Here is a 12,243-nt window from a genome sequence, read left to right as displayed (position 1 = left end):
CTCTCCTGGCCTGTAGGGCCTTTTTTTGCTGAGAAATCTGCTGATAGCTTCACGGGGGTTCCTTTGTAAATTACACTCTTTTTACCCCCGGCTGCCTTTAGGATCCTGATTTTTGGTAGTTTCCTTGTAACCTGTCTGGGAGAAGGTATTTCCACATTGAGGTAATAGGGTGATCTACAAACTTTGTGAATTTGGATGTTCAATTCTTTCTCCAGATTTAGGAGAGCTTTCAGGTTTTTTTTTGTTCTTTTTTTTAATTTCTGCCGCCTTCTTGTCTTCTGGATCGTGGATTCTTTCAAAATTCCTATCTGCTAAGTCATTTATTCTGTCTTCCACCTGCTCTATTCTACTGCAGAGGCTAATGTATTCATTTCATTCACTGAATTCAACTCCAGAATTGTTATGTTTTTTCTCTCTCTGATAAATCATTTTGTTTGGGACGCCTGGGTGGCTGACTCAGTTGAGCATCTGACTCTTGGTTTCAACTTGGGTCATGATCTCAGGGTCCTGGGATCAAGCCCTGCTTTGGGCTCCCTTGTCAGTGAGGAGTCGGCTTTGCCCTGCCCTCTGCTCCCTCACCCCTGCTTATGCACATTCTCTAAAATCATTTTTTACAGAAGTATGTATTATTGTATGTAGTTCCCTTCCTAATTGTATGTATTTTCCTTCCTAATATCATTTTTTTCTTAGTAACTAGTTGTGTCCTTCAAAACAGTTATTCCGAATTCTTCATCAGCTAGATTCGCAATATTGTGTGTCTTTAAGATGAATTGTTGAATTATTGAGATCTTTTGGGGGTGAAAGTTTTGATTTTCGTGTTTGTGGCTTTGCATTGCTGTTCTCCCATTTCAAGTAGCCGCCGGCTCCAGAGCCTTTACTGATTACCTTCTGACAGGAGTGCTGCTCCCAGGCCCTGCTACCTTCACTTTTCTGCCACTCCACTCTTCTTGCTCCCTCTAGTGGCAGAATTCTTAAAACTTTATCTTTTCTTATAACTCACCAGGCTGGCTGCTCGACACCTATTTTCCGGAAGGTGGCGCTATAGCTCCAAGGCTCCAGTTGGCGATTCCTCCCTTGCCCACAGTCCCTGGTCCCTTTTTCTGAGAACACTCTGATCAGCACACCTGTTCCCACTGCCCCATCAGGAGCGTGCACAGGCACCCAGCCCATATAGTGGGAGCTGCTGTGTGTTTAGCACTTGGGGCTGCGGGGTGCCTGTGGACCCAGTGGGGCAATGTGGTTGGGAGATCCTTGAGTGGGATACTTCCAGAGGTATATGGGCAGACTTCCTGCTGAAGTCTTGAAGCAGTTCGCAGCAACTGCGTTCTTTTAATGCCCTTTGATATTCTTATCTGCTTCCTTCCCTTCTCTTCCCTTCCCCTCACAGTCATGGCGGTCCCACTGCAGTACCCTGGCTGCTGCTGGAGACAAATGGGATTTCTCCCGCCATGACCCACACAACAGGCACTCACTGCTCTGCACCTCCTCTGAAGGAGAGGTCTGCCACCGCCAGACGGCTTGTGCAGCTAGGTGCTGGGTATGTAACTGTGGACAAAAGAGAAGGTTTCCTTTTAAGGTCTCTGAAGTTTACTAAAACTTTGCTTTGCCTGAAGACTAGAGTCACAGATTTTCATTAATGAACAAAGAACAGTTAAAAAGAAAAATGCCAGAGCTTGAAAATTATCATTTACCCACAGTGATTCTTAAAAATTCTGTAATTCTGAAAGATCTGATACTGAATATGAAAAGAGAACTGACTCTAACAACTACAGGAATAAATGACAGTACATTGATACAGACCTGAATGTTTTATTTTAAGAAATGCCTTTACTTTGACCAAGTTAACAAAGGAATTTTCAATATGATAAGATCTCTTCACTTCAAGGGAATAAAATACGGTCATGCTTAAAGGAGGAGGAAAAGGGACATTTAAACTTGGAGGAAAATGTGGAGGTGACAAAATGCAGGCTTAGTCTGCTTTTATACAGTAGTGATTTTGTTATTTACATAAGCAAGATATTTAATTTAAAATCTAGTAAAAAGTAGTAGAAATTTTTGCCAATTTTTGTTCTGAATGTTTCCATGTTAAGAAAAAAATAAGTTCCTCTTAAAGCTCTTAAATTAATAATCACTATTAATCATTTATTATAAGACTTAAGTGTTGCATTTCACTCTAGCTTACTGTAATATACAACTAGTACAAAAGGGATTTATATATATATGTATCATAGCAGGAAATAAAGGTAATATAATAATCACTGTTAATGATTTTTAAAGAAATACATTTCTATCACACTTTAGAGGAATCCTTCATAGTCCAAAGAAATGTAATTCAACTCAAATTTTCAACGAGAGTAATTAAAAGAAAATGTGTACTATAAATTAAAATGTACTTTAAACAAGTTCCAAATATAATTGTTAAATATAAAGATGTTAGGTCTTGGTACGTAAGAAAATATTTACAACTGATAAAAAGCATATTGTAGAATATACATGTTCTATGTATAAAAATAAGTAAAATACTTTATACTCCAGATCAAAGGATCTTTTCTAAACCAGGTTTCATCCATGCAACTCTATTACAATACCATCCCACTAGCATTACTGGAATACATACATGCATGGAAGAAATCTAACAATAGTCTTGACTTAAAGCTCATAGTTCCTTTTTAGGGCCTGTACATCTTCTAAAGTAAAATGCTTGTTAGGTGTGCCTGAGAGGTCATCAAAGAGCTGTTCAATTTGCTCCTTCTGGCCCTTGCTAATTAGTGTCAACATCATCTGGAAGAAAGAGAAAAACTTATTAGCTTAATTAAGAAAAATGAACATTTTTGAGTTACAGAAACCCTGGAAGAAAATCAGGTATTATTAAGTTATTTTGCACTTACCTTGAACCTCTCTGCTTTACTCAGATATAAAAGATGCTGATACACCAATGAGGGATCTTTACCAATAAGATTATTTTTCAGAGACTGAATAAGGAGGAGGAATGTATCCCCTTCAAGTTTGTTACTCAACAACACTGGCAAATCTTTCGGTTCAGTGAGGGTTAAAAGGTGTGCACAGGCTTCTTTATCGTTCCGCATACTGATAGCATTTATAACCTGACCAAACTCATAGGCGTTGTTAGGCTTGGTGATGGGTAGTTTTTCACAGAATTCTGGTGGCCCCCTGGTTGTGTCCCCGTTCTCAGAGACAGGGCAGTCAGTGGAGAGCTCCTCCGAGGTCCTTCCAGGCTCCTCTTCCTGGCCTTCGCTCACCTTCATGAAGGAAAAAAATGAAACCGGGACATAACAGCCACTGCACACATCCCAAGATACAATTATTAAAATGGGAAGGAGCTGGAAAACACTAGTAAGCTATATTTTAGTCAAATTCTAAGTGAAAAGTGTGTAATTTATAATAGTAAAATCTACTCATTTTAGGAAAAAGTTTTAAATATCCATTCATGAAAGTATTTAAAATTTTTTTTTATAGTTTTCCATGAAAGAAGACCCATAACAACTTTATCTTTTTCATGATAAATTTTACGCTTAATTATTTTCTTATAATTAACATGAGACTTTTTTCTTTCCTCCTTAGAGGGACAAGATTTCTGGTTTCTCTCACTTTTTGGCTTTTACTCTATAATGGAAATATAAGGTGATAAATGGGATGATATCAGCATTCGTGAATACACAAGAATTCAGGAACTGGCTTTTTTCGGGTGGAGCGTGCGCGTGCGCACACACGGCAGGGAGGAGAGCAGCAGAGGGAGAGAGAATCCTAAGCCAGACTCCACGATGGGCTCAGAGGCTGACGCAGGGCTTGATCTCACAATCCTGAGATCATGACCTGAGCCAAAATCAAGAGGCAGACACTTAACCCACTGAGTCACCCAGGTGCCCCATGAGCTGACATTCTTCAACAAAGGCAAAGCAAAAAGCTAGAGCACAAGAAACTGAGTCTGAGTCAGGAGTGACTGTCCAAGACCTCTGATGAGGCCAGTCCTGTTTCCGAGTGCTAACAAGGCCTAAATCAATCTAAAAATCCCTATTGGGTATGGCAAGGCCACTGAAATTTTCAGGATTTCAGTCCTATCAGGATTCTCCAGGTCTACCCTGAAGCAAAGTTCAATGGCGACAGGTCCCCAGAGCAATCCGGGTGGAAAACCACACAAACTGTAGGCCAGAGTAGGGGGGAAGGCAGAGAAAGGAGGAACTGCAGTAATGCAGAATCCCGATACCCTCCGTGGACCCAAGCTGGGAAATACAATGGCTAATTATGGCAACAGAAAATTCTGTCTCTGTAACTGGTTAAAATTTCTTCATTGGAGATTAGAATAAAAACAAAACTGAGGACATTTTTTGCTGAACTCCTAGGAATCTGAGTTTAGAATCCAATATAAAATCCCCCGAAGAGTACTTTCAAAGATTATCAAATACCTCTTGAATCTCAATTTTCCTTCTCTCCTTTTCTTTGTTGAATGATGTTGTATTGTCCTTAATGTTAAGGAATCTGGTTACTTCTTCCAGTTCCATCTTTGCCTCAATAATACTTGAATCTAGTAGAAGAACTTTATTGAGATCGTTTAAACTTTTCTCATAATCCTGAAAAGAGGAAGGCAGAGAAAATCATTTTCATTATGAAGCACAGATGAGCTCAAGTGGGAGTGGGAATGATTAAGCTGAGTAGCACAGAACGTGTGCAGGGGTTCCCTTTAGTAGCCGGAGGATGACGTCAGGCCCACACAGTCGTCTTGAACTAAAATATTAACACCCGTAACACAGAACGTCCTCCAGAGAAGAGCGAGCACAGAATCCGGAGCTGGAAGACTCAAGTTCAATTTGGGGTCACCACAGCCTTCACAGTCCTTGGTATACGAGAGGCATGTGTTGCTGCTGAGTGCAGTGAGTGGAACAATGAAGACCCTCAGGTTAGCAGCTACTAATTAAGAAACGGGAACAAAATCCTACTTCATCTTTTGAGTTTCCGTTTTCTCATCTTTAAGGATAACAAAAGCTTATCTACTCTGGTTTTCACAAGGCTTGTACCAAGGATAAATGAATTAATAAGGAAAACTTTAAACCTATGTAAAGGCTGCCCAGATGTCACTTGTCACATAATACTCTGCACTTGTGTCAAACCCTTCAAAGTCGTATGCCATTCCAGCGGCTGGCAGCAACATTTGTTCTTCCAGAGAGTCAGACAACACACTGGGAAGGCTGATGGAAAAGAAAAGGAGATCTGAGCTTATCAAAACATAGCAAAGAATCTGGTAGTAGAGATAGATACCACAAAATCACAGTCTGATGTGACAAGCCATTTAAGAATTAGAGACTAGACCCATGTTTTGATTAAACCAAAATTAATTCTGTAAGGAGGCAAAGAATTCAGTGATGTGTAGCCTCCCTGAGTATTTACGACCCACTGATTAAGACACGCACTGGAGGCGGAGGCAGCGAGTGCTTACGGGGCGTTCCTGGGGCGCTCGCCATCAGGCCGCATCCCTCCCCACCCAGCAGGACACGAGAGCAAAAGTGACCTGTTTAAACAGATAAATGGAGATCTGCTCTCATTCAGTAAAAAAGGTAAATTATTTACAAACCATAGTCCATCACATTCTATCAGTCACAAACCACATACCTCTGTGCCACAACAGTGCAGCTGGAACCGACTACAGAAAAACAATGACACTGTATTTCCAGCCCAAGTGTTCATCCTAGGAACCAAACTGGAAGGCAAGGAAGAGGGGCAATGGGGCAAGCTACGGTCGTAGTAACTATTAACTCTTCCCATTCTCTGCATTAATATTAGTTTACCCCCAATAGCCCTATACATACTAACTGCTATCCCCATTTTTTAAAAAGATTTTATTTATTTATTTGACAGACAGAGAAATCACAAGTAGGCAGTGAGGCAGGCAGAGAGGAAGAGAGAGAAGAGGGGAAGCAGTCTCCCTGCTGAGCAGAGAGCCCGGTGCGGGGTTCGATCCCAGAACCCTGGGATCATGACCTGAGCCGAAGGCAGAGGCTTAACCCACTGAGCCACCCAGGCGCCCCTGCTATCCCCATTTTTAAAGATAAGGAAACTGAGGCACAGAGAATCCTTGGGACGATCACGGCAGCAATGCCCACCAAGCGAATGAGAACACAGCTGTGGAATCCCAGTGAGAAGCCTGGAAACAGATTTGTACACTATGGCCTTGGAAATGGAAGAAGTCGACTCCACATCACAGGGGACTTCAACTTACATTTTTGTTTTGTATTTAAAAAAAATCTGTGCCAAAAGAGCGATCTGTCTGGAAGAGACTTAAGAAAACATGAAATGACACTTTGCTAAGAGTTGCAACAGGGGCAAGTAAATGTAAAGAGAGAACGAGAGAGAAGAGTGAGGAGTCCCTCTGCCAGATCCCAAGAATGGTCAGACAGCTACGGCCCCGTGGAAGCTTCTGTTTTAGGAAGGGAAACAGTTTTTTAAAACGTAAACAAATGAATAAAGTATGGACTAGCACTAATGCAATTAAGAAAGCCAAGGTTTTCCATGGATCCTAATGAGGGGGAAGGAGTCTCCTTTTGATACACTTGTCAGGGAACACAAGTGCTGGAGAGACACAGCCATGCGGCAGAGGGAAGAGCAGAGCCTACACAGAGCAAGTGTGACTCCAGCAAAAAGAAGGAAAAGTTGAAATCGTTAATTACCTCATTAGGCCTTAAAGAAAAAAAGTATAATCCCACATGTTTATGTAAATATATACTATTTTTTTTAATGTTTTTAAAGATTTTATTTATTTATTTGACAGACAGAGATCACAAGTAGGCAGAGAGGCAGGCAGAGAGAGAGGAGGGGAAGCAGGCTCCCTGCTGAACAGAGAGCCCGACGCGGGGCTCGATCCCAGGACCCTGGGATCACGACCTTGTCTGAAGGCAGAGGCCCAACCCACTGAGCCACCCAGGTGCCCCTGTAAATATATACTATTAATAGGTGTGCTTCAGCTGTAGTAACAATTCCATTACCGTCTGCTAGTCTGGGCCTTACAACACAGCTCAGTTAATGGGTGCAAATTCCCTAAGGCGACACTACGGGTTCTTCACGGCTGCGAGCCACAGCCTAGCACAGGAGTGGCACTCGAGCAAGAAAGTCTGAGACAAATACCACCGGACTTGACTCACACGTGAAGCTTATGAAACAAAACAAATGAACACAGGGGAGAAAGAAGGGGCGAACCAAGAAACAGACTCTTCTACAGAGAACTGCTCCATCCGGGAGGGGAGGTGGGGCGGGGGAGGGGCGCCTGTTGGGATGAGTGCTGAGTCCCCGAATTCTCTACCGGAAACGACTAGTGCACTGTATGGTAACTGGAATTGATATAAAAATTTGGAAGAAAAAAAAGATTTTAAGTGAAAGCCCTACGATTTTCAAAGTTGCACACAGTTAAAGTCATCTAGAGAACAAAAGATCTAAGAAAGCGGGTGCTGGGCTGGGAACTAGCGGCAGGGCACTGGGAGCCTCCTCTCGACAGATACATGAAGCGGATCCGGCTGTGAGTCCTGATGCATTTTATAGGCAGCTGTCGCCTTTGAGGATCCTGAAATTGTATTTGCTCGGCACATAACTCCAGTGACAGGATATATAAATGAAGCTACAAAAACTTAAACCAGAAAAACCAACTGCCAGCCTCAGAACCTAATGGGATAGGATTACTCCAATTTGGGATTATCTTTCTGCATAATACAATTTCTAGAATTCATGCCAAAGAGGTACTTTCATTAAGTACGCCTTCTGCCTTTACGTCAGGGCAACATGCAGCCAGCAAGAGGGAAACCTGCTTTCAGTCTGGACACACCCACGAGTCGCAGATCTACCCTCACCGGCTGGAATCCACACAACTCCGAAAAAGCGGAGGAAATTTTGAAGCAGCCTCTCTTACTTCAGGGTGCCACACACCAGCAAAGAAACCTTTACATGAGGTTTAGGAAGGAGCGTGTTGCTAACAGAAGGTCGGGGGGGTGGGGTGTGCAGGGGTCAGGTCACAAGGGGAGCCAGGGGCCTGCTGGATGGACAGTAAAGGCCCCCACGCACAGGGAACGTGGTGCAGCAGGCCTCGCGCGGACAGAGGCTCCCGTGCTCAGGACCCGATTACGTGTGTTCACGACCCGATTACGTGAGTTCACTCGGCTCTGGATCTGTGTCCTTTACAACATCCCTGAGAACACGCCGGGCACCCCCTCCCTTTCCTGCCCCCCCCCCGCCCCCGCCCGGCATGTTCCCGCAGCGCGAGGGCAGCTGGAGCACCACCTCAGTGGATCTAGGATCTAGAAAACAGAAAAGTCTGGGCCCTGGATGTGCACAGCTTGGACTCATTGGCTGTATTACGTAGAAAAAGGGCTGTCCTCTAGCAGCAAAACCCAGGTTTTGTAGAAGATATTTTTAGATATTTCCCTGTCAGTGATGAGTGATGGGCATGGAACTGAAAGAATCCTCTCAAACTCGGTAAGGTTAAACTGAACTATCCCTCTCCCTCCTCCTGAACACCCCCATTATTGCACTGCACCCCTCAATCCCCAAGCCAGGAAGCAGGGAGCTACCCACTTTGCTCCTTCGCCGGGACATGTTATTCTCAGGTGTTTACCTTTAAACACCTTTGAATTAGCCCCTCACTTCCTGCTACGGGCTAACCTGTGTCCCCCTGAAAATTCCTCTGCTGGGAGGCTTCACCCACAGCACTTCAGAATGCACCACATTCTGAAGAGACAGATTCTTTGAAGAAGTAATCAAGTAATCAAGTTACCATCAGGTCGTCAGGGTGGACCCTGGTCCAGCAGGACCAGTGTCCTTACTAGAAGAGGAAGCTGGCAGACAGACGTGTACAGAGAGATGGCAAAGTGAAGACCCGGGGAGGAGACAGCCATCCACAAGCCAAAGACAGGGGCCAAGAATGCATCCTTCCCTCACAGCCCTCAGAAAGAGCCATCCCGGCTGACAACTTAATCTTAAAATTAAGAACTCTAAGAACCGTAAGAAAACACGTTTCTGTCGTTTAAGCCACGATGTGTGGGGTACTTTTTGTTATGGAAGTTCCGGGCAAACTAATACTCTTCTCTCTTCCCTCGGCTATTTGTTACCTTCCTTCAGGCAGGTAACCCTGCTGGGCCCCCAGTGATCCAGCTTTGGCGCTGCGGCCCAATCTGACTCTTCATGTCCCCTTGGCCCTCAGGGGTTCCCACCACCTTCAGCATCAAGCCTGTCCACCACAGCGAGACCTCCCGGGCCCTTCATGATCCGAAGATCTCGTCCCATCCCCAGTTCCACCTGCACCTGGCCTCTCGCTGTACCAGTTCATGTGCAACTTCGTAAAAAATGTGGGAGGATAATCACAGCACCTTTATTCTTAACAGCCCCAGAATGGAAACATCTAGAAGTAATTAACTGGTAAATATGTGTAAAAAAAATTGTGGTATATTCAATAATAAAACTCAGTAATAAAAAGAAACAATTCCTGGTACAGAATATAGATAACTCAAATGCTATGCTGAGTTAAAAAAAAAAAAAGCCAAAGAATACAGTACATTCTATACAATTATACTGTTACTGCCAAAAAGAAGCAAAACTAATCTACAGTGATAGAAACCAGATGAATGGCTACCTGGGGGTGGGCATAGAAGGAGGGAAATAAAGGAAAATGGGCACAGGGAACTTTCTGGAAAGATGTGAATGTTATTTACCTTGACTGGAGTGGTGGCTACATGGGGATATAGACATTATTCAAAAATCAAAAACTAAATTAAGAAAATTCTACTTCTAACTGTATTAAAAAGAATAAAATATCTCACAATAAATTTAACCAAAAAGGTGAAAGATTTGTACATACTATATATAGTGAAAACTGTAAGACACTGATGAAAGAAACCAAGGTGACAGAAATTAATGGGAAGACAGTTCATGCTCATGGGTGGAAAAATTAATACTGTTAAAATGTTTATACTACATGAAGCATCTACAGATTCAATGCAATCCCTATTCAAAATTCCAATGGCCGTTTTCACAGAAATAAAACAAACAATCCTAAAACTTATATGAACCTGGCAACACCCCAAACAGCCAAGCAATCTTGAAAAGGAACAAAGCCGAAGGCATCACAATTCCTGGTTTCAAGATATATTAAAAACCTATAGTAATCTAAACACTAGAGTACCAGCATAAAAACAAACACAGAGAACAATAAAACAGAATAGAGAGCCCAGAAATAAACCCATGCATATGTGGTCAATTAATTTATGACAAAGGGATCAAGAATCCTCACGGGAAAGGACAGTCTTCAATAAGTGGTGTTGGGAAAACTGAACCACTCTCTTATACTGTACAGAAACAGCAACACAAAATGGGTTAAATCCGAACATAAGACTTAAAACCATAAAAGTCCTAGAAGAAAACATAGGCAATAAATCTCCTTGACACTAGTCTTGGGCTTTGGATTTGATACCAAAAGCACAGGTAACAAAATCAACAAGTCAGACACACCAAACTAAAAAGCTTCTGCACAATGAAGGAAACCATCAACAAAATGAAAAAACTACCAAGCAGGAGAAAATATTTGCAAATCACATATCTGATAAGTAGTTAATATCCAAAATACACAAACAACTCCTACAACTCAGTATCAAAAAAAAAATCCGGTTAGTAAAAGAGCAGATGAACCGAACAGATTATTTCTCCAAAGATGACACACAGATGGGCAACACGTACATGAAAAGATGCTCAACATCACTGACCATCAGGGAACTGCAAATCAAAGGCACAATGAGTTATCACCTCACACCTGTCAGAATGGCTAAACTCAACAAAAAAGAAACAACGGGTGTTACGGAAGATGTGTAGAAAGGGGAACCCTTGTGCACTGGTAGGAATGTATGTTGGTGTGGTTATTACAGAAAACAGCATGGAGGCTCCTCAAAAAACGAAAAATAGAACTACCATCTAATCCAGCAATCCCAGCTCGGGGTATTTACCTGAAGGAAATGAAAATACTAAATCGAAAAGATCCCAGCACTCCCATGGTCACTGCAGCAATATTTACAACAGCCAAGACGTGGAAACCACCTAAGTGCCCATCAGTAAATGAACGGATAAAGAAAATGCAGTGTACCTAGACAATGGAGGATTATTCAGTTAAACAAAAGGAAATCTACCATTTGCAACAACATGGATGGATCCTGAGGGCATATGCTAAGTGAAATAAGTCAGAGAAAGGCAATTACCGTATGACTTCATTTGTACAAGAAATATAGGGAAAAAACAGAAAACAAAAACAAAACTGAATTCACAGGTACTAAGAACAAACTGGTCATTGTCAGAGGCAAGGCAGGGGGTGCGGAGTGGGTGAAATGGGTCCAAAGGTACAAACCTCCCATTAAAATATTAAGTTATGGGACATACAAAAATGTACTGCACAGTGACAACAGTTAACAACAGTTAATAACAACAGTACTGTAAATGAAAGTTGCTACAACAGAAGAACTTTAAAAGTCCTCATTACAAGAAAAAACAATGGTAATGATGTGCGCGGGTGAGCTGCTAACCAGACTTACCGTGGTGAGCATTTTGCAAATCGATCACTACTCTGTATACCCAAATACCATGCTACATGTCAATTATACCTCAATTTAAAAAAATCTCTGACAGGCTTACAACATGAGAACTGCACTGTATTAGACCCTAAAAAAATTGGTTTTAAAGAAATACCATAATTTCAAGAAATGCCAGAGCCCCCTATGTTCTAATTTTTCCTTGTGATGTCATTTTCTATAAACATGAACATTCATTCAAATAGTTCCACACAGAAGAATCAGCCTAAGTAAAAGTGTAACTATACAATACTTCCTCTGGAAATAAGGATGTGATTCTCTATCACTCTACAGTCACACTGATGACCAGCCAGTTGAAGGCCCAAATCACCATGAGCCTCCCAATCGCCACTATGTCTCTACCAACTTCCACTGAGTCAATCAATTTTCCATTCCAACGCCTTCCTCCCACCCCCATAGACAACCCCAAATCTTTGGTGGAAGAACCAGTGACACCGCTGGTTGCCTTCAGTGATTCAATCTTCCTATTCCTTCAAGTAGACCTATGATAACTAAAAAAATTCCTTAGAAAATCAGGAAATAAATCCTCATTTTTGAGCTGGAAGGAAGTCTTAGAAATTACCTAGTTCTACATCAATGGTAGGGGAAATGTGAAGTCTGTTCAAAGGTCGTAAGCCTG

At 42.2% G+C, this 12,243-nt stretch overlaps 1 protein-coding gene across 3 annotated transcripts in view; it reads right to left on the bottom strand.

Moving 5' to 3' along the window:
• Positions 1 to 1,793: 1,793 nt before the first annotated feature.
• SPAG1 (sperm associated antigen 1) overlaps positions 1,794 to 12,243 on the bottom strand; it is a 68,384-nt gene continuing 57,934 nt past the window's right edge. For all 3 annotated transcript variants that reach the window (XM_032316027.1, XM_032316029.1, XM_032316028.1), the window contains 3 exons: positions 4,425 to 4,589; positions 2,889 to 3,260; positions 1,794 to 2,781 (listed from right to left, as the gene is read on the bottom strand). In XM_032316027.1, the coding sequence (XP_032171918.1) occupies positions 2,650 to 2,781; positions 2,889 to 3,260; positions 4,425 to 4,589 (669 nt within the window). In that variant the 3' untranslated portion in view covers positions 1,794 to 2,649. The remainder of the gene's footprint in view (positions 2,782 to 2,888; positions 3,261 to 4,424; positions 4,590 to 12,243) is intronic.

This window comes from Mustela erminea, chromosome 16 (assembly GCF_009829155.1).
Source record: "Mustela erminea isolate mMusErm1 chromosome 16, mMusErm1.Pri, whole genome shotgun sequence".
Classification (NCBI taxonomy): Eukaryota; Metazoa; Chordata; class Mammalia; order Carnivora; family Mustelidae; genus Mustela; species Mustela erminea.
The sequence above is the reverse complement of the archived record's forward strand: the minus strand, read 5'-3'. Positions and strand labels throughout refer to the sequence as shown.